General features: G+C 30.9%; 1 protein-coding gene and 1 pseudogene across 1 annotated transcript; one reads left to right on the top strand and one right to left on the bottom strand.

The window, feature by feature from the left end:
- The first annotated feature begins 429 nt into the window (after nucleotides 1–429).
- LOC112597098 (protein ALP1-like) lies at nucleotides 430–1,224 on the top strand. The gene has a single exon (XM_025343020.1). It carries the CDS (start codon nucleotides 430–432, stop codon nucleotides 1,222–1,224), a length of 795 nt encoding a protein of 264 aa, XP_025198805.1.
- Nucleotides 1,225–16,285: 15,061 nt separating this feature from the next.
- Nucleotides 16,286–17,142, bottom strand: LOC112597097 (annotated as a pseudogene).
- Nucleotides 17,143–24,920: the final 7,778 nt, after the last annotated feature.

Raw genomic sequence — 24,920 nt, 5'->3', positions numbered from 1 at the left:
AATAATTGACGTTGAGTTATAATTATTAATTTGATAAAAAATTTAAAAAAAAACACTTAACATATTATGTCCCAAACAAAAACACTCCGTCAACGCATTTAAGGTTCGAATTTTAACAAAATACGTAAAAATCACGAAAATTTGCAAATTATTTTGTGTTAGAAATTCATAAAAAAAATGTTATCAAAAAAACAAATCTCTACCTGAAAGTCAAAATAAAATTGTGTCATGCGCTACGGCTCCTTTTTTTTATTTAGCTTGCATCGCTGGATGATAAGAATTAAAATGTAATAAATTATTTGCAGGTACTTAGGAACAGGATCTACTTTTGTATCGCTTGCATTATACTTTGCTAGAGGAGAAAGTACAGTTATATACATAATACGTAAAATGACAAAATTGATCTGGGAATTATTAAAAGATTCTTATATGCCTACACCAACTGAAGAAAACTGGAAATTAATAGCTCAACGCTTCTATTCACTCTGGAATTTACCAAACTGTTTGGGTGCATTGGACGGTAAGCACATACGAATCGAAAAACTACCAGGCAGTGGATCAAGTAATTTCAATTACAAAATGTATCATTCAATAGTATTATTGGCATGTAGTGATGCAGATGGTTTTTTCACTACTATCGAAACTGGTTATGCTGGTAGAAATAGTGATAGCGGAATATTTCGAGCATCAACAATTAAGAAGTGGATTACAACTGGAAGATTAAATATACCATTTCCTTCAAAATTAATAGATGATTTAAATGATTATAATTTTCCTTTCTACTTTGTCGGCGACGAAGCCTTTCCATTGACACCATATTTGTTGCGACCATACCCACAGAGAACTCTTGATAATGTCAAAAGAATTTTTAACTACAGACTAAGCCGAGGTAGGAAAACTGTGGAATGTGCTTTTGGAATGATGACCGAAAAGTTTCAAGTTTTAAGCAGTGCAATTCGCACCCGTAATACAGAAAGAGTGACTGATATTATAAAATCTGTGTGCATTCTTCACAATTTCATTCGCAAAAAAGAAGGAGTTAAATATACACCATATGAACAAGTTGAAAACATTCAAGATAGCATCGATAGTACAACGGTATTACCAATTCAAGATCTTGTGTTACGTGATCGTGCTTCCGCTCATGAAGTTAGAAATTATTTAGCAAATTACTTTCTCACTCCCCGAGCCTCTATTCCATGGCAGTGGAACTATTGTGTTTAAACTGTAAAGAATTACCTGCTTAAGATGTATTGAATATAATATAATATAATATATTTAATGTAATTAAGATGTTTTGAATATTTAAATTCATATTTTTCTGTTTATTAATAAACAAAAATATTTGAAATGGTTTATTTTATTATTAGAGTTATTTTTTGTGTTTACACTTGAAAGAAAGAATATTATTTAAAATATAGTTAGTACAGTATGTGTACATATAGTGCAGTTATCTAATGTGGACGCGTATTTATAAATTAACCACTAGAAAATCCAATATTTTTCGTTATTCGTCGATAACTTATCGATGTACATTATCATGGGTTATTTACGATCAACAGTAGGTATTTGTAAAGGCGTAAATATGACTTTAATGAGCAAAGATAGAATTATAATGATTATTATTATTATTATTTTAGAATATGCAACATTTATGCAACTATAAATAAATATGCAATTAATATGCATTTTCATCGAAATATGCATAAATACGCAAAAAAAAGTAACCATATAATCTATACATTATGAAACGTCGACTTTTTAAATAAAAATTTATAATCAAAATTATTATTCTAGGTGAATTGTAGAAGAATATGCATTTGTATATAAATCCGGGCCCTAATCATAATAATATATTAAAATATATAGACAAATTATAATTAATTAATAATTATAAATAATAAATTCTTTATAGCCATGTACTCAGAACCAATTATTATACATATTATTATTATTGTGATAATACTTGAATATTCTCGGCCTTACCTGTGAGCTTAACTTCTGTGGCTACTTCACTCCAAGCTTTTTCCGTTACATTTCTTCTGGAGTAGCTTTTTAAGGTATAATTATATAGCTCGGGATACTTTTCTATTTGTTGCACAAATTTTATATTGAAATTTTGATCCATGTTATTGTTATTAGACACGAAATAAAAAATCTACCAAGCTACTCGATCAACCAAAGTAGCGAGGAGACCGGCATGTCTAGTCGCCAGTTGACTAGTCGCGTCAGTTTATCAGTCGCGGAGACTTTAGTAGCGCCGTCTGAACACATGCGCAGTTGCCTAGTCGCCTAGTCTCCTAGTATCTAGGCGATTGCAGTTTCTTTTGAGTATCCCCGTGTGAGGAGGGCCTAATAGGTATTAGCAATCAGTCCCATGTCGACCGTTGTCCATGAAACATCGTTCGCCACTACTCCGTCCAAATTTTTTTTTTGTTATACTTTATACTGCACCGATTTTCTCCATTCAAAGACGTACATCTCGAAAAAAGGAAGCTGTGTCCAAAGAACTGGGCACCACACCTGCAGCTGCACCAGCATCTCCCTTAACTTCGGTAACGTTAAAAAAAATAATTACTCAACTAATTGTTATCTTCTGTACGGCGGCCGCGCCACGGTCGGTCACCGGGTCGGTTGCCGTGTAGCGTACGTCTTATCGCCGCGCGATAAGCACTATATCCTAATTACCTGCGTGCATTATGGCATCATATAAATCTAAAACCGTCGTATCTCCTTTAATTATCCCTAAATCACGTATACAGAGCGTGCCAAATAAATCACCAAATCAATCTGCCCATTCAGAGCTTGAGGATGGCTGGACCACTCCGACTGTTAAAAAAAAACGTGCAAATCTGCTTTCAACATCCCCAGACTCAAACCTAGCAACAAACACAAAAAAATTCGCGTCTCAAAATCGTTTTGCAATTTTCTCCGACCCGGTTGACGAAACCGATAAAATGGAACAAGATTCAGACCTCAATGAACCTCTCTCCGCCCAAATCAAACCTCCACCACCTATATTTATTCGCACTGTTAAGGACTACAAAGCCTTTTGTGATAGCATCAAAGAAATAACAAAAGGGGAACCTTTTTCGTGCAAAAGTTCCATTAATGGTATCAAATTATCAACTAGCTCTGCTGATTCTTATCGCACTGTGATTAAATTTCTACAATCCAACAAAGCTGATTTTCATACTTTCAACTCAAAGAAAACAAAGTCTTCAGAGTTGTTATCAGGAACCTACATCACTCAACTCCAATTTCTGAAATCAAAAACGAACTTATAGCTCTCGGGCACACGCCACGAAACATAACTAATGTACTACAGCGCATCACCAAACAACCTCTGCCTTTATTTTTCATTGACTTAGAGCCCAACATCAATAACAGAGATGTATTTAATATCGATCAGTTATTCTATTCAAAAATAAAAATTGAAGAACCCCGAGCTAATCATCAACCAATTCAATGTCTCTGATGCCAAGGTTTCGGCCACACTAAATCCTACAGTAATCATGCCCCAAAATGTGTTCGCTGTGGAGATCCTCATACCTCGGATGTCTGCTTAAAACCTGCAAGTTTACCAGCCAAATGTGCGCTTTGCAGCGGTGATCACCCTGCAAACTACAGAGGTTGCCCAGCCTACAAAAAAATCCAAGCCTCACACAATTCTAAGAAGTCATACTCATCTCAAGTTAATCGTACTCATACGGACACTAATGTAACACCTACTAATGTAAACACCTCCTCCAATATGAACTCGGTACCAAAAAAAACTTATGCCAATGCAACCAAAAACGACCCCTCTAATCAGCCTTACCCCTCCCCCCCTCACTAATGATACCTCGAACACCGACAACCTAGCCCACCAAATGGCGTCCTTTCTTAATAGTTTTTCAAGCAACTATCAATCCTTTAATCTCCTTGCTCACTTTTCTAATAGAAAAACTCATCCATCCTAACAATGGTAAATAGACAAAATACTATCCATCACCCGATCTCAATTCTTTCATGGAACGCTAACGGACTAACCCACCAAAAAAACGAACTCTCTGCATTCCTTCTACTAAATTCAATAGATTTACTTCTTATTAGTGAAGCCCATCTAACAACAAACTCCTCGTTCAAATTACCTGGCTATATAACGTACCACTGCGACCACCCTGATGGCTCAGCACACGCCGGCTCAGCAATACTAATAAAACCCAATATCAAGCACACAATACTTCCCTAGTTTCAAAATAATTGTATACAAGCTACAAACATTGCTTTGACCTTAAACCACATTCCTACTACTATCTCCTCAGCCTACTTTCGCCCTGGAATAAAAATAAGTACGCTCGAGCTTTCACGCTATTTTACCTCCCTCGGCAACAACTTTTTAATAGGCGGTGACTTTAACTCAAAACATCCCCGGTGGGGTTTAGTTCACCAAACACCAGAGGGCGGCTACTAAATAACTTTTTACTTAATCACAATTTAAAAATCATTTCCGCATCTAACTCTACATATTGGCCTTCACATACCAATAGACAATCTGATGTTCTAGATTTCTTCATAACTTACCTCCCCAGTCATATAAACCATTCCATATCAAATCTCTCAGACTTATCCTCTGACCACACACCTTTACTCCTAATTTAAAATGAATTGTCTACTACAACGACTACTCGTCATACATTAACTCCAGGGAAAACCAATTGGGAAAAATTTAGCCAAACTATAGACGACCTCATTTTACTAAACATCCCTTTAAAAACACCTTCAGACTTGGATAATGCAATCCAATCATTTACAAATGTCCTTCAAAACGCAGCACGAAATTCTTCCCAAATGCCCTCTAATACCCCCAAAGTCACTAAAGATTTACCTCTTCACATAACACAACTAATTTCTGAAAAACGCAGAGCCCGTTGTAGATGGCAAAGAACGCACTTGCCTAGTGACAAAAAAAAATATAATGCTTTCACTTGCTCCCTAAAAAACGTACTTCGAAAGTACAATTCTGAAAAATATCTACAGTATCTAAAATCTCTCTCCAGTTCTCACTGTGGAAATCAACTAAAAATATTTTAAAAGAAAAAAACAAAACACCTCCTCTACGTTACCCAGATAGATCCTTAGCCCTATCAAACTTAGACAAAGCAAATCTTTTCGCAACTGATCTTGAAAGTAGATTTACGCCTCATACAGACATTTTAAATTTAGAACACTCCCATCATGTCGAAACCTCATTAATCAACACCCTACCAATGTGTCTTCCAACAAAACATACTTCCCCTTCTGAAGTTAAAAACATTATTAGTAAATTGCGAAATAATAAATCACCTGGCCATGACATGATAACCAATACCATTACGAAGAAACTGCCGAAAAAAGCAATCCTACTACTTACGTATATCTATAATGGCATACATCGCCTTTCATACATCCCTTCCACATGGAAGCACTCAGTCATCATTCTTATTCATAAACCGGGCAAGCCACCCGATATCCCGTCTCCTTACAGACCCATCAGTCTTCTCCATACGTTCTAAAAATTATCCTAAAAAGAATTTATCCAATTTTAAATGAAAAAAATATTATTCTTAACGCTCAATTCGGTTTTAGAAGCAATCACTCTTCGCTCCATCAAATCCACAGAATAGCTAACAACATTGCTTCTTCCCTTGAGCAAAAACACTTTTGTTCAGGGGTTTTTCTCGACGTTGCACAGGCGTTTGATCGTGTCTGGCACGAAGGCCTTCTTTATAAACTTCTCTTTCTACCCACTCCACTATACCTCACCTTAAAATCTTTCCTCACAAACTGCTCCTTCGTAGTACGATGTGAGGAAGAGTATTTTAATATTCATTCTATAAGAACAGACGTCCCCCAAGGCAGCATTCTCGCACCTACATTGTTCAATATATATACAGCTGATCTACCTCAATCAAATAACACCAACTTAGCTACTTTTGCAGACGATACTGCAATAATCTCATCCAGTCCTAACTTAGACACTGTCATAAATAACCTCCAAGACCACCTAACAAACTTACAAAACTGGTTTAACTTATGGAGAATAAAAATAAATGAAAGCAAATCCATTCATATTACCTTTACCCTCCGCCCAAAAAATATTCCCCCTGTTTATCTCAATGACAAAATAATCCCTATGGACACATCAGTCAAGTACCTCGGTCTCCATCTAGATAAAAGACTGACCTGGGCAACGCATATAAAATTAAAACGAAAATCCTTAAATCTCCGTCTGCACAAACTAAGACAACTACTCCGCTCTAAAATCTCACTTGAAAACAAAATGCTAATTTATAAACAATTAATACGCCCGGCAATGACGTATGGCATCCTCCAATTATGGGGGCTCTACAAAAATGTCTAACCTGAAAATATTCCAAGCTTTCCAATCCATAAACCTTCGTCTCCTCACAAACGCCCCATGGTATGTAAGTAACAGATCCCTACACCATGATCTCAACGTTCCAACGACATCTGCACTAGCTTTGTACAACTATAATAACTTCCACAAAAATGTCCTAAATCATCCTAATCCTCTAGTCGCCAAGCTAGCATCTAAAACCCTACCTGACAACCCTCCCCGTCGTCTAAAACGAAAATGGCCACGTGATCTTCTAACTGAATAAATCAAAATTTATATTAAATACATTTATTATGTACAATAAAAATTTAATTTAAACAAAGTTCATATTGGAAGTAGTATCAATGGACTCTCCCTTCCCTCAAGCCGTCCAGACTGGTAAAAATGTTATCTAAATTACTTATTGTATTATGTTATACAGATTGTATATTTTTTCTATTTTAATAAAAAAAAAAAATAAAAAAAATAAAAAGGTATTAGCAATAGTAATATAGATATATATATATGATCTAATAATTATAATGTATACGAAATATTAGATTCATATTTTGTAAAAACATCATAATAAATTAAAATAGTAGTTGTTGGGCGAGGTCGTTTTGCATTTCCATGAATTGCCACTAAAGACGATAACATCCTGGAGATTGTTGTTTTCAAATGTGAAAACAATTCGAAGAATTAATCTGAATTGGGAGATTGTCGATTACAACAACAAGAGATTTCCTTGTATATAAGGGAGTCCAGAGATGACATTTATCCATTTATTAATGCATGTGATATGGCAGTGAATTAAGTTGAGTAGAAAAATGCACTAACTTTGGTTAAATATATAATTACCAGGTTATCAGGTAGACTCCTAGCCTGGTAGAGCATTGGAAATGATAAAGTATAAAAATGTGACTAAGTGGACATATATTAAGAGTTATTTAACAGATGCTTTTGAGGATATGACAACAGCTTCAAGTTTACAAATACAGTTAAATTCTATTAAAATGCGTAATGGTGAGGATGTAAATGATTTTTTTTTTTTTTTTTAGCATATGGCGCTTATGTCCGGGAGTAGGCCCGAAGGCCTAGTTCGGACGCCTATTTGGCAGAATTTTTTAGTGGGCACCCGTAGGTTTCTGCCATGCCCGGGTGGGGGGCGGCGGCTTCTCTCTCCAGACACCGTGACTGCCTGAAGAGTGACGCCGCCCGTGACCGAGATTCGAACCGGCGACGGTGCGCGACGCAACCGCCGCCTTAGTCCGCTCGGCCACTTCACCCCATGTAAATGATTATTGTCATAGAGTAGAAAAATTATATTATAAATTATGTACTGCATGTACACTTAACAAAGAAGAATCGGAAGCTAGAGTAATACACGAAACTTTAAAGGAACAAACATTAAATATTTATATAAAAGGATTAATAACTCCAATAAGAACAATTGTAAAAGCACTTAATTCTAAAACTTTATAGGTAGCTAAGCAATTGGCTAAAGCTGAGGAGGTAGAATATAATACAGAGAAAGAAAATTCTAAATACAGAAACGATTTTTCCAATAATTAAGGTTCTAATAATAATTATAGACAGAATAACAGTTAACAAAATAATAATAATTTTCAATGTACAAATAATACAAAATATAATAATATGAATAATTATTCTAAAAATTTCTAACAAAATAGTTTTAATAAATCAAATTATCAGACTCGAACAAATAATTATCCACAGCGAAATAACTTTAATAAACCACCAATAAAATGTTACAATTGTAATGGAAATCATTATGCAGCTCAATGTAGAAATAAACCAATACAAAATTATACAAACTATAACAATTATCAACCAAATAGAAATAAATTTGCACAGCCATCAGCTAACTAAAATGTACGAGTAATTACATGCACATATTGTAAACGGAAAGATCATGATATAAATGTTTGTTTAAAAAAACGTAATAGTGAAAGTAAGGACAATAATTCGGGAAACGTAAACGCTTCGAGCGAGGAACGCGGTACTCGTTCGATAAACCAGATAATCGCGGAGGAAATGCGCAATGTTTCCATATAGTTACAGCCATAGAAAATAATCATATAACGTGTATTTCACCTGCAAGCAAAACAAATAAGTTAGATTTATTGATAGTAAATGTACCTAAGATAAACTGTTTACAAAGACAATTAATTATAGATGAAATACGAATAGTTATTCCAATAGAAATAACTAATAATAGTATAGATACGGAATTTTATATTGTAGGAACACAATTTCCTATACCAAAAGATGGTATACTAGGTCATGCATTTTTATTAAAAACAAGGTAATAGTAGACGTAGCAAATAATAAACTGGTTATACAAAACGATGAAACAACATTGAATAATTTAAAATGTAGTTCTATAATTTTAACATTACAACCTCGAACGGAGACCGTTGTAGAAATAGCAGTAGCTGACCCACTAGTAGAAAGTAAAAATATATATATTCATAAACAACAAATTACGAAAGATGTTTATTGTAGTAGTACAGTTTCAACTGTAAACAGAGGAAAAGCAATAGTTAGTATGCTAAATATATCTGAGGAAATAAAAAATATAAATCAGAGTAATTTAAATAAAATACTTTATGATAGTGAGTATGAGATATATACGGTAGAATCAACAAATAATCATAATAAACATATAAAACAATTAAGAAAAATCATAAAAACCGATCACATGGATGAGAATGAGAGAAAAACTATTTATGAGATATGTGAAAAATATAATAGTATATTCCATATGGAAAGAGATATTTTAACATTTACTAACGCAGGTACTCATTTAATAAGATTAAAACAGGATCAACCACCTATATATCGTAGACCTTATAGACTTCCTCATGCACAACAGGATGAAATAAATGCGCAAATTAAAAAACTTGAGGATAATGATATTATTGAGAGTTCAAGGAGTCCTTGGAACTCTCCTCTTTTATTAGTACGGAAAAAAATTGATAACTCAGGTAAACAGAAATTTAGAATAGTAGTAGACTTTAGAGCATTAAACGAAGTCACCATAAATGAATTTCACTCTTTACCAAATATTACTGAAATATTAGACCACAGTTAGGTCAATGTCAATTATTTTCTGTTCTTGATGTTTCTAGTGGATTTTATCAAATTAAATTAGAAAAAGAATCACGTGAATTAACAGCCTTTTCGACCAATCAAGGTCATTGGCATTTTAAACGTATAATACAAGAAATGAAAACTAGTCCTGGAACTTTTCAAAGAGTTTTGAACTCAGCATTAGCTGTTTTAATAGGAATAAAATGTTTAGTATATTTAGATGATATTATTGTATACGGGAAAAACTTACAGGATCATAATAAAAAATTAATAAAAGTATTTGAGCGATTACGAATTAAAAATTTAAAGTTACAACCAGATAAATGTGAATTTTTAAAACGAGAATGTGTGTATTTGGGATATGTAATATCGGAAAACGGTATTAAACCCGATGAGAAAAAAGTGAAATCAGTGTTAGAATTTCCAAAACCAACAACTGTAAAAGATATAAAATCATTTTTAGGATTAAGTGGTTATTATAGGAAATTTATAGATTCATATAGTGCAATTGCGAAACCTTTAACGAATCTTTTAAAGAAAGATATTAAATTTGAATGGAGTGAAGAATGTCAAAAATCATTTGATAAATTAAAAGCAGCATTATGTTCTAAACCAATACTTAAATATCCTGATTTTACTAAACCTTTCATATTAACTACGGACGCGAATAATAAAGCACTAGGGATAATATTATCTCAAGGAGAAATAGGTCAAGATTTACCAATTTCGTATGCGTCGCGAACGTTGAATAAAAGTGAAAATAATTATTCTACAACCGAGTTAGAATGTTTTTTTATGAAATAAAACAAAAGTTTGGAATTAAAACATTTTTACCAGTTAGTAAAGTAATAGGAGACACACCGTATGTAATACAAAATAATCGGTACATAATATTTTTAGTTACGAAAAATAGAGATCGTCAGAGGTCAACGTACGAGAACATATATATAGCAATAATGAACTTGAAACAACTTTGTGAGGAAAATAAATTAAATAAAATGGCAATGAATAAATTAGGTTCCAATGACGATTTGAAATGGGATAAGATAAGGTCAATGTTAAGAAACATATTTCGTAATACTAAAATTGAAATTATAGTATGTACAAACGTAGAATATACGAAAGAAAAGAAAGTAATTATTTTAAAACAATTTCATGATTCAAAGTTAGGAGAATATTTAGGGGTAAATAAAACTATAAAACGAATACAAAAGCAGTTTAAATAGAAAGGTATGATAAATGATGTTAAAAAATATATAAAAAATTGTATGTCATGTCAAGTAAATAAAATTTCGAATCGACATGTTAAACAACCAATGGCTATTATGTCCACAAGTTCGAAACCATTTGAGAAAATATTTTTAGATATTGTAGGACCTTTACCAACAACTTTGTCCAATAACAATTATCTTTTAACAATGCAAGATGACTTATCTAAGTATACGCTAGGAGTACCAATACCTAATCATTAAGCAAACACGGTCGCGGAAGCCTTCGTTATACACTTTGTGTGTGTACATGGAATACTGGGAACGATATTGACAGATCAAAGTACGGATTTCCTTAGTAAAACATTTACGGAAGTTTGCAAATTTTTAAAAATTAATAAAATTAACACTAGTCCTTTCAGACCACAAACAAATGGAGGTCTTGAAAGATCACATAGAACTTTAGCCGAGTATTTACGACATTATGTAGATAAAGATTTAAATAATTGAGATCATTTATTACCCTATGCATTTTTTGTATATAATTCAACAATACATACATCGACTTACTATCAACCATATGCATCAGTATATGGGCGTACATTAGAAATACCAATTAAATTAAAATCTGAGCCAGAACCACAGTATAATTATGATGATTATTTATATGATTTAAAACAGAGTATGCAAGTGTCACATAAGTTAGCAAGAGAGAAGTTAATTGAAACAAAGTAAAAAGTAAGGAGCGATATGATAAGAAAGAGAATTCTGTAGATATACATGTAAAAGATTTGGTACTTTTGAAAGATAATACACATAGAAACAAACTTAATTCTTTATGGTTAAGACCATATGAAGTAATTGAAATAATAGGAGATGAAAACATAGTTATACAACGCGGTAGACGAGGTATTACTGTACATAAAAATAATGTAAAACGATATCATAATGATAAAATAAATGAATAATTATAGTATTATAATATAAGTAAATAACAAAATAATTTTTTTTTATATAATAAATTTAACTTTAAGTTTTTGATTTTTTTTTTAAAAGCAAAACATACAATTTCACTATTTTGGATTTTGAATTTACAATATTACAGAAAAACAATCACTTATTGATCTGCGGGCAATAACGGACAATCTAGATCAGAGTGAAACGATTAAATTAGAAGGATGGCCCTTGTTGATATCTAACAATGAGGTCCGTCCTATTACTAAATATGAACAGGATTGGGCGGTTAAAAATGTTAAGAAATTTTTTGGTTGGCCATCCACCAAAGCAAATATTTGTTTATCACAGATTAATGAAAGTAGTTGTTTTACTATAAATAATTTAAATAGGAAAACTATATTAAATTACATTAATCGGGGGGAACAAAAATCAGGTTTTGTTTTATGGAATGGTGACATGGATATGTTTTTTTTGAACCGTTTGGATATACACTATCCAATTTTAAATATTAGAGCTTATGATTGCAATAATAATAGACAATTTTTCTTACAATTACAAATTAATAAAATTACTATCGTAGAAATTGAGTTAGGCAGTTATAAAAAAAATAGTAGATTGTTAAACCTATTTGAAAGTCATGAGCTGGCTAGTGATGTAGATCATAAGATAACTCATGCTCATGATCCCTGTGCGGATGTGATATTTACGAAATGTCTGTTCGATAAACTTTTAGAAAAAATTACTTATGAAATATTAATAGAGAGATTACCATAGGGATAATAATTTTACTTTTAGAAAAGTAATTTTTTTTACTTTTAGATTGGTGATGATGGTTGGATTAAGCAAGGCTAATGAAATAAATTCATCAGACTATTATACATATACACCGTATGAACAAGACAAGGGTATACATTATGAAAACTTAGGTCCTGTTAGAATAATAGGAGCAGAATATAAACTCATAACTTATTTTTCACTATGAGAATACAACACGAAATATGAAATATTAGGAAAGAAAATGAAAAATATAACAAACATATGTACTGATAAGTCATATAGATTTATGTGGAAAATATCAAATAGTAATAACCGATTTATATGATGAAATAACTAATCAAAAGGAAAGAATGTATTTGTCATTGGGAGGTCAAAATATTGATCAAGATATTAATAATGGAAGACAAAAAAGGGGATTAATAAATATTATAGGCAATGTTCTGTATACATTATTTGGTGTGTGTGATGATAAATGTGTTAAGAAAACCAGGAAAGCAATTCAAAAAACAGAGGAAACAGGAACTAATATTTTGCATATAATGAAAACATAAACAACAGTAGTAAAAACAGCTGTCAAGAAAATAGCTAACACAATTAATCGTACTGAGGAGTTATACAAAGATGTATCAAATAAAGAACAACAATTACATAAAAGATTATTACAAATACAAAACAAAACTGACGATATTTTAGATTTATTATTGGCAGATGAAGTACATAATTTATATACAATATTAACTAATCAATATGCATATGAAACTTCAACATTAGAACAAATAATTACAGCCGCAAGAGGAGAAATAGTACATCTAAGTCTTATGACACCTCAAGAAATTGCAGAAACGCTAAGAGCAGCAAAACAATATTTTAGAAGTAACTTAAATATTCCTGTAGGAACAAAACCATCAGAGATAAGTGAATTTTCGAAAATAGCAAAAATGAGCGTATATTATGAGAACGAGAGATTAGTGTTTATTACAAAAATACCATTAATTAAGGACATAAAATTTACATTATTTAATGTAATACTTATACCTATGAATCGTATGGAGAAAAAAATAATTGGATGGTATATTACTTAACTTAAATATGAATATATTGAAATGACTAAAGATAGGAAGAAATTTACTACTTATTCAGATAAACAGATAAGTGAATGCACAGAATTGAATATATACAAAATATGTAAATTACCACAGCCGATACAGGAAGCTAATAGTCATCAACCGTGTGAGGTACAATTATTAAAAGGAGCAGACGAAACACCGGAAAAATGTATAGTTAAGAAATTTGCGTTAAGAGAAAGTATCATAGGCTTAACAACAAAAACACATGGATACATGTAGGACACGATGTTTTGACAATAGGATGTGATGATGTAATAGAACCATTTATTCAAGAAGTGAGAAACTCAGGAGAAATATCTATTATAGATACAAGTTGTCGAATATTTACAAGAGATGGAGTGTTAAATGCGATAGAAGAAGATTCAAATAGAAAATACAAAGATTTTATACCTATACCTAAAATGAAAGACTTACTGGACAAAATACCTGAACACATACATAATTACACAATAAACGAAAAATGGAATAATGTAACAGATATACAATTAACAGATTTAAATAGTGTTTCTTAATCTCTTGATGAAGAAATGATTGATAATGAAATAATAAGGGGACAAACTCAAAAACATCAATTTATTCACTCAAATCTATTATATGCAACAGTAGGTTTAACTATATTATGTATGATATTAATATTAGCTAAATATATACTAATAAAATGTAGGTATGTTAGCAATCATCAGATCATAGAACCTAGGAAAATAGCTAGATATAGAAAACCAATAAGGAAAGGAAATTATAGTACGGAAATATTTGAAGATATACCATTTGCTGCTCCACCTTCACCACGATAAAACAATATATAATAATATTATAATAATTAGTATAGGTGACAGATATTGATATTGAGGAAAATAATAATTAATAATAATATAAATAATTAGTAAGAGTGATATTTAAAAACTATTGAGGAATAATTAATAGATGGTAAATGGTAAAAAAAAAAAAAAAAAATGGTTTGAAAGTTATTAAAATTGGGATATAATATATTCAGTTATTATTTAGGAAAATACAAAAATATTAAATGTTACATACATGTGTAATAACATTAATTGTTCACAGATTTATATATGTAATAATTATTAAGGTAAAGGATTTTTATGTTTTATAAGGAATATACTAACAAATTTTATTATATAATTAATTGATTTAAATTTTATGTTACTAACATATTTATTATTAAGTAATTGATGTATATGAAGTGTAACTGCATACATATAAAAATTGTAAACATTTCTGTCTTGCAGACATAAACCTTTTTTTTGCGGGGAGGTGTTATGAGCTACGAGATATGCAAATAATATAAATATATATAATATAATGTGTAATATTGCTATAGGCGTTAGCAATAGTAATATTATGTGATCTGATGTAGATATATATGCGATCTAATAATTATAATGTATACTAAAAATTAGATTCATATTTTGTAAAAACATCATAATAAATTAAAATAGTAGTTGTTGGGCGAGGTCGTTTTGCATTTCCAAGAATTGCCAGTAAGGATGATAACATCCTGGAGATTGTTGTTTTCAAATGTGAAAACAATTCCAAGAATTAATCTGAATTGGAAGGTTGTCAATTACAACAACAAGAGATTTCCTTGTATATAAGGGAATCCAGAGACCATCAAGGGCAGATGTACCAGAGCTACGAAGAACAGAGCAGCTTCACGACACTCGGCCACTTCTTATATCAGTTACATGTACTTCATTTATACGTAATAAAACATTATTGTATTTAAAAGTTGTAAATTTCATTTAAATAACACCCTGGATTTGGATCTGATATTGGCACGCAACACACATATACAACGCTATTTTGCGCACGGAATACGTTACAGAACAATCAAAACGAGCACAAGTGATCATGTTGCTCAAACCAGGAAAACCACCTGAAAATATCATATCGTACCGACCGATATTAATAAATATAAAATAATGAAATTCTCGCGGAAATTCAAATGGACCAATCAGAAGTCCCAATTGATTTATAGGTGCCGAGACCGTACACAAAATGCTAATATGCCTTTGGGATCCCCCTGGGCTCCGGTTCCTCCCGTGCCCTCTGCAACGACACCCGCTAGCGTGTTAGCGCGGCCGCGGTTGCGCACCGGTTCCCCACAAGTCATGTCATACAGGGGACCGAAGCGCCGGTGACCCCCAACGGTACGATCAACCCCCAGCAGGGGCCGGACGAGTCCGACCTCCGCAAGGAGTGCCGTAGTGAGGTATGCCAGCGCCGTTGAAGAGAAAAACCTGATGCCGTGCCGTGGGGGCACGTCGCCGGATCAACTCCCCAACTGCGCGATCCACAAGTCGCGCCATCGCCACCCGCGAGAGGCCACGTGGGAGCAGGTTGCCTCGACACTTCATGCATCCCGAGCCGGTGCCAGCCGCGGCAGCCGAGGCCACCGCGACCAGACATCCGACCCCTGTTTGCTACCGCCGAGTGTCACCACGGTCAAATTCCGCTTCGGCAAGCGAACCTCGGCTGACACCGGTGCCCGCTGCCGTTGAAGCTAGCATATATACCACTAGTTTACCGTCAGCAACCACCGCTGCGGACGGATAGCCGCCACCTCACTCGGTGGGCCGACGGTTGGAGTTGGATCGGTGTTAGCCGTCGCCATGGGCGGACGCAGGAAAAAATTTCGGGAGGGGGGGTTTTGAAAAAATAAGAATAATTACCATTATTTTGAAATAATTATTTATTGTATTTTTAGAAGTCATAACAATTATTTATAAAATCAAATTTATCCGCCTCGGTATTTTTGCCATAATATTCAAGATATCTTCATAAGATACCTCTATGTCTCTGTATAAGTTCAATAATACTAATCCATTCAATCGGTCCTCCGCCGTCTTGTTCGTAAATAGGTTTTTAATCTACGGAGACAAGAGATTGATCTTTCACTCGAAGCAACTAAAACGGGAAGTGTTGCTCCAATTTGCAAAAATCGATATATAGATTGATATAACGTAGATTCGCAAAAGTTTAGAGCATCAACAAACGTTTTTGGCCTTTTTTCTTCAGGCGTATTTGAACAATGTCTGAAATAATAATATAAATAAGTTTTCATATAAAGAACAAAGAATACCTAAGACAATAAAAAACAATGTTACCTGCGCCATATTGTGATATCCAATTCTAAATCTTCATCAGATCCCTTTATGTCATTTGGCCACTCCTTTCTAAACGTTTTGACTGTTAAGACGATTTCTTCTGTTGTCAGTTCACTGCACTTTGTTGGTAAAATATTTTGTATTTTTAAAAGTTATTCACGATGATCGAGAAACCTGGCTTTGAGTTGATCTAATAAGTGGTCTAAAAATGAAATAAAGATGGATCGACGGTAGTACGTTTCGGGATCTCCTTCATAGTTATCACGGTTTTGCTGGCGTTTGACATACCGAGGAACCACTAAACGGACATCAACTGTACCTGCTATTTCCAAAGCTTTCACAAATATACTTTTAAATTTTTTTTCTGCATTTTGACGCATATCGTTGATTTCTTTGTACACATCATTAGCGTAATTTACACAGTGGCTCAAATCACAATTTTCTTTTTGCAAAAATACGCTAAGATTTTTCATTAAGGTGGTACTAGCCGGTTGAAAAATATCGCTTTTAGACCTTTGGTTATGACAAAACTGTGAGATTTTGGTTGGTCCGATTTTTATTTTGTAAAAATCTCAAGATTTCCCAACATCTTTTCTAGATCTTGATCGAGGCGATTTTCGAAATATAAATTTTTACCTTAGATATCCTCAAGAAAAAATTTATAAATTTGGAAATTTTGTTTTATCATACCAAAGTCATAAATTCATATTTCGGAAAATGCCTCGATCAAGATCTAGAAAAGACGTCAAGCAATTTTGAGGTTTTTACAGAATAAAAATCGGACCAACCAAAATCTCACAATCTTGTCACAGCGGAAGCATATTTCTGTTCAAAAAGTAAATTTGTACACGACCGTAATTTTATTATATTGACATGTGCATGCGAGTGCGGGAATGCTAGACGCAACACGACTCCACCGGGCGCATCGGACACACTATGCCGCGACGAATATTATTTATAAACACATTAGCGATTAGATTTATAGATAGTAAATACCGATAATATTATTTACTAGGAAATCAGTAAATACATACATATGTTAATGAAAATATGTATAATAATAGTGTTACAATATTATGTCTCGTAAATTGTATTACCATTTTGAAATTAACAATAAAGCATTTTATTCTGTGTTCCAATTCACTTCCAAATTAGCAAACGCGCGCGTGTGTCTTTTAAACGTGATCGATTGAATTGAGCCTGTGTTCCGTGTGACCGTGTCATAAACGTTTATTTTTGTATTATTTTTTGACATTTAAAAAAATGATAAGTAATAGTGGTTGGCGAAAAGGTAAAAAACAGAAATATTTTCCTAGCAAAGCTCCCAAGAGAAAGGGGAATATAGCTGAATTTAATCAAAATAAGGTAAGTGTGAATTTGCTTAACAAAATTATAACTTATATATTAAAAATAAATAAATAGATAAAAATCGGTTTTAGTTATGAGGTCGTTACTCCAAAATAATGGCTAAATATTGACTAAAAAATAATAATTTCAAAATATTTTTTTTACAAACCTAACTTATAGAGATACCTAATATTAATTTTTATTTTGTAGAAAAAATCAATTGATCGAATTGAAAATAATGAAAATGTAATATTAAATCGTGACGTTCTTGTGTAAGTATACAATAATATACTCACTAAGTAAGTGTTTTTATAGTATAATATTCATATTAATTTAAAGGTATTTTTTAGAGTCATAAATTCTGATGACACTATTGAAGATCTTGCTTTACCTTTGGCGATGGAAAATAGTAATGACGTAGATAAAGCAGATGAAATTAATCTTGAAGGAAGGCGGATTGTAGACATAAATCACATATTTAAATCTATAAAATTAATTAATCATTCTGCATTTGGTTGTACTTTCAATAATTTAAATTTTAGTCATGAAGTAAGAAATGGCTTTATAAGTTCATTTTATTTTACTTGCAATTTTTGTCACCAAAAAGAAGTTATACATTCTGAAGCACCATGTACTAAATTTAACACTAATATTGCAATGGTGACAGCTGCTGTAAACATAGGACAAGGGTAAGATTAAATCGTCTTTTTTACACCAGTGGCATACTTTTAAAAGAAGAAATTTATATTATATTTTTATATTCCAATTTTTTACGTTAATTATGTCACTTTATAACATACATTTTCTACTAATTCTGGTATAATTATAAATTATTATAATTTAATGTTTAATGTTAGGCATGCACAACTTGAAGAATTAGGAGCTATAACTAACATGCCTGTTATGTCAAATAGTAAATATCAGTTACTTCATAACGATATTTCCACATACATGAACGAATTATCATGGGAAGACATGGAATTAGCTGGCAAAGAAGAAGCGAAAATTGCTATTGAAAATAATGATGTCGATGCTGAAGGTAGGCCAATGATTGCTGTGATAGCAGATGGCGCTTGGTCTAAACGATCATACAAAACCAAGTACAATGCTCTTTCTGGAGTTGTAAGTGTCAAGTGAATAGACTCATTAATAATTATATTTTGTAGTATATAAATATAGTAATTAATTTAATTTTTAGGCCTGTATTGTTGGAGTTAAAACACGAAAAATTCTGTTTATTGGCGTAAGGAATAAGTACTGCTGTGTATGTCAACGAGCTTATAAAAACAACAAAGAACCTAAAGAACACATGTGTTATAAAAATTGGAACTTTCCATCCACTGCTATGGAAGCAGACATCATTGTCGATGGTTTCAAAAGAAGTCTGGATATGCATAATTTGATATATTCACATCTCATAGGTAATATTATAATTTATAAATATATATATTATAAACTATATGTTTTCTAAAAGTGACGGAAAAACGGGAATTTTTACGCAAAACCAGTTTTCGACCAAACCGATTTTTTTATATGGTTGTAACTCAAAAATTAATCATTGTAAATACTTGAAGTTTTTACTAAATATTTATATCAATGTTATCTATTGAATTTTTTTGAGCTATTTATAGACAACTGACATTTTCGATTTTTCTGAGAATTTTTTTGAAGTAAAAAATATTTTATAAAAAAATTTTGGATGACCAAAAAAACTTGAAAATTGAATACAAGATTCTTTATGAGATGTTCTTATTGCAGTTAAAAAAAAATCAAAAATCGTTAGTCACAATTTTATAAGCGTTTATAGATCAAATGTTTACGAAATATATCAAAATCGCGAAAGTTTGCAAGTAATTTTGTAGTTGAAAAATCATAAAATTTTTTGTGTTTATATCTTTAAGGTTGAAAAATTCAACACGAAGTTTTCCATACGTTTTCCTTCAAATAGCTATTATTAGGAACCCTTGCATACACACTTTAGATTAGTAAGCATATAAGCATATTATACAATAATATAGTAGTGTAAGCAATATGTGTATTTTTTTTTGCAAGCGACTGCGTCGCCAAAAACAAGAACGTAGAATAAGCAAGAGTTAGTCGTGAATAAGTAGTCGATTCGCATAATACTGTGTTGTTAAAATATACTTATAATAAAATTATTAATAAAATAATTTCTTAAAGTTAAACAGATTTTGTGTAGTGTTTTTGAATACAACCCGTAAGTAAACGAACTCTTTTACAACATACGTATACCTTTTGGCCTTAACCGAAAGAGTATATAACACTATAGAGAAAACTCGAAACGTCATTATATACGTATTATAAAATATAATCAATAAGGCTTGGATTTTAAAGCATAATATATTATGCTTCTTCTTTTTATATATGAAATAAAAATCTAATTTTTATACATAAGTTCGTTTTACGTCATTTTTTAAATTATATTCAGTATAATACGTAAATTTTATAATATGTATATAATGCATAGTTAAATATATTTTTCAATTAATTTTATTGTAGGTGATGGTGACAGTAGTGTCATGAATAAACTGCATTTGGCCAAACCCTATGGAAGTGATTTTGTTATAAAAAAAATTGAATGTTCGAATCATATTTTACGTAATTACGTAAACAAATTAAAAGACATTGCTACAAAAAGAAGAACAAATAGAGGCGTGAATATTCCTGGTAATATTAGGCAAACAATAAAAGACAGAATTTTGCGTCTGAGGTATGCAATCACTGAAGCTGTGAAGTATTGGAAAAATAAAAAGGACATTTCGTTTGAAGAAAAATTGTTGAATTTAAAAAAAGATTTAATGAATGGCCATAGTCATGTTTTTGGTGAGCATACAAACTGTAGTGTTTATTTTTGTAAAGGGACAAAGGATGGTGAAATAAATTTAGTACCAGAAATGAAGTCATTAGGAATTTGGGATGAATTAGTGGCAGCTAAAAGTCACATTTTATTTCACACAGAAAGTTTATTATACAAAGTAAATAATAATGCAGCAGAGTCGTATAACTTCATTTTGGCAAAATTTATCGGTGGTAAACGGGTAAATTTTTCAATGCGTGGATCATATAGTTTACGATGTAATGCCGCGGTGACATCGTACAATGAAGGCCCTAGACGTTTGTACTCATTACATAAAAAAATTGCCAAGCGTAGTCCTGTGGTCCTATTCTCAAATCAATCGAAAACGCTTTTCGATCACCGATCAGTCGAAAATAACATTGGTTTCGATTTTCACCAAAAAGCGTATTCTCAAAGTGTTTTCGACTGATGTTTCGATCGTTGTATTCGATGTCAAACTTCGATTGTCAAAACCCAGTCGAATCCTAAATTTTCGACCGTGATTGATATTATTAAATCAAATCAACATTATAGTTTTATCTGTTATTGAATATTTTTGTAGAAATTTCGTAGGTAGTCACTAGTTAGTAAGTATCTAATTTAATACAATTCAATATACGGATCTCGGGATACTCAGTTAACAATGATAGATGATGATTTGGATATGTTAATGCATTTTAACAATTTACAATTACAAATAGACCAAAATATTTTTGTGAACAATAAGAGAAGATACATGGTGCAAGAGGACCCTTTTATTGGTGAGTCGTAATTTACACTATAAAAGTCGCTTCCTATGTATTAAAAATATTGAATACCTAATTAATTTTATGATATGCTGTCAGAATTATCGGACAGATTATTTATAGGGACCTATCGGTTGTGTAAAAAATCAACTCAAGAGCTTATATGTACACTGACACCATACATGATTGAACCAACTACTACTGCTGGACTATCTATTAAAAGAAAGGTAAATTTAGTTATTAGTTAATAAACATTATTAATTATAAATTAACAGTAAAGGTCTGGGAAAAAATGATTTAAAAAATATTATGTATTTAATATAGGTACTTAATTACTTACTTACTTAATTAATTAATTATTATTTTTATTATTAATTATGCATTAACCAAAATATTATTATCATCATTATTTATTTATATGTAGCTGAAAGTAAAATTTAAAAAAAAGTTGAGAGTAAATCCATAACAATTTTTTATGAATCATGGACGTAACGTCTAATTTTACTAATTTCGTCAAAATCATGAAAATTTGCTAATTATTTCTTGGAAAATTAATTACAATTTTTCTTCTCATAGGTAAAATTTAATACGAGATTCTTAATAAGTTCTATATCTTAAAAAAATTTATCAAAATAACGAAAATTTACAAATTATTTTGTAGTTAAAAATGAAAGAATTTTCAAATAATATACTCGTGATGTAGGTATTGACTGCACTTAGGTTTTTTGCCAGTGGAAGCTACCAACAAGATATTGGAGAACACAGAGGTGCTGCAGTTAGCCAATCATCTGTAAGTAGATGCATAACAGAGGTAGCAGTCGCATTAAACAACCCAATGTTATTTAACAAATATGTACAATTTCCAACAACAATAGAAGATCTTAATAAAGTTCGATTAGGGTAAAAAACCAAGACAGTTTATTTTAAATTGTATTTAACATTAATGAAATTTACTAAAAAATTTTACATTTTTAATTAATTATTCAAGATTCTATGAAAAATATGGAATACCTGGTGTAATTGGTGTGATAGACTGCACTCACATAGCAATAGTTCCACCTAATACAGACGACCCATTTTATCCAGAACATATATATATAAATAGAAAAGGATACCATAGTATTAATACTCAATTAGTTAGTACATTTAACAATAATTAAGTTGAAATTCGAAACACATACCATTAAAGTTTTCATTTGTGTATTTTAATACATTTTTTTGATTTCTTTACGTTGTATATTAAACATAATATGCAACATTTAAATGTATAAAATACTAATAAGTAATAATAAATTCTAGATATGTGATTCAGATTTAAAAATTTTAAATGTATGTGCTAAATTTCCCAGCAGTGCACATGATGTCATATATGGCGATTAAGTCAAGTACAAAGTGTTTTAGAACATCTCCATTCAATCGGACAAACTTCATATTTTTTATTAGGTATAATAAGGTAAATTAAATTATTTACAATTTAGGTATTTACAAATATGTTTTTTTAATTAGGTGATTCAGGTTATGGACTCAGACCATGGATACAGATACCATTGTATAATCCAGAACCAAATACTCCTGCAGAGAGATACAACAAATGGCTATGTAAAACAAGATCTATCATAGAACGTTGTAATGGAGTACTCAAAATGCGTTTTAGGTACTTATTTATTTTTTTTAACTTAGTAAAAATTATAGTAATATAATTAGTTAATTAATAATTAATTTAATTTAATACAGATGTTTACTTAAGCACAGAGTACTTCATTATCATCCTGAAAAAGCAGCAATTATAATTAACGCATGCACAATACTACATAATATTTGTATAACTAATAAAGTACCTATTATTAATAATGATAATGAAGTTGAAGCAGAAGATCTAGATGTAATTCCTGAAATAGTACCTATAAATGATAGAGAAAATAGAATAAACCCAGATCTTACTGCAGGAAGAAATTTTTAACAACATTTGATTCAAATGTATTTCATATAATAGTCATTTAGTTTTAGGTACATATAATTAAAAATGTTGTTATATTTTGAATTAATAAAAAAAAAAATTTGTACTTGAATACATTTTATTTATGACACTACTAATCATTTAGTTAACAAAATTAAAAAAAAAGTAAAAATGTAATTTAAACACTAAAACAATAAAATATAATATAAACATAAATTAACTCTTAAAGTTCCTTTAAAAACAAATAAATTGATTACAGTTAGTAACATTGCAAATTTAAGAATAATTATTTATATTTAATAGGATTTAGTACATAATATTTAATATTAATACTTCCTTAGAGGATGATGTATCATAAGGATAACATTTTATATATTTAATAATAGAATATTTATTTGTCACACTACTGTACCTACTAATTGTTTAGTTAACTAAATTAAAAAAGTAAAAATGTAATTTAAACATTAAAACAATAAAATATAATATAATCATAAATTAACTCTTAAAGTTCCTTTAAATAAAAATGTATTTATCACAGTTAGTAATATTGCAAATTTAAGTGTAGTTATTTATATTTAATAAGAATTATAACATATTTATACTTCCTTAAAGGATGCAGCCTTCAAAAGCATAACTTTTTGTTCTTTAGCAATAGCAATCCTTTCTAAAAGAATTAGTTTCTTAGCATAGTATTCTTTTAGTATAATATTTCTGTCTTTACTTAGTGAACTCACATCATTGGACATCTCTATTGACCTTTGAAGAATATTTTGTTTACTAAAACAATTTTTTTTTTTTTTAAATTTACTTATTTAGAAATGAATTTAATTATCAATTGTTGAATTGGTCGATTTAAATTACCTCATTTTATTAATTGGAGGTTGGGTTTTTACTGTACTACTTCTATTAATTGTGTCAGTTTTATTTGATGCCAATTCTTCTATATGTCTAAAATAATTTTGTTTTTTGTTTAATAAAATAATACTAAAAAATGCAACTTAAATTTTTATTAATCACCTTTCAATGGTTACATTGTTTATGTCTGTTTCAGGAAAACCATACATATTTGTAATGTTTCCTTCATTATTATAATTAGGAATTATGGTAGACTCTGAAGTTAAATTTGGTGTATGTAATGTAGTAACCATATCATGATTATTCGGGAATGTCATTGAAACTTCTGAATTAAACTCCATGTTCGATATATTTTTTACAGGCCTATGATAAAAATAAGATACCTACCATATTATAGAACATTTTAGTAGGTATCTAGAACTAACATTTAAACAAAAGTAATCTACATTTACTCAATTCCGTATTAAAATATAAATTGCATAACTGGAC

The sequence above is a fragment of the Melanaphis sacchari genome, unplaced genomic scaffold (assembly GCF_002803265.2).
Source record: "Melanaphis sacchari strain LSU unplaced genomic scaffold, SCAv2.0 Contig374_pilon_pilon, whole genome shotgun sequence".
Taxonomy (NCBI): domain Eukaryota; kingdom Metazoa; phylum Arthropoda; class Insecta; order Hemiptera; family Aphididae; genus Melanaphis; species Melanaphis sacchari.
Note: the sequence above shows the minus strand (reverse complement) of the source record. Positions and strands in the feature narration are given on the sequence as shown.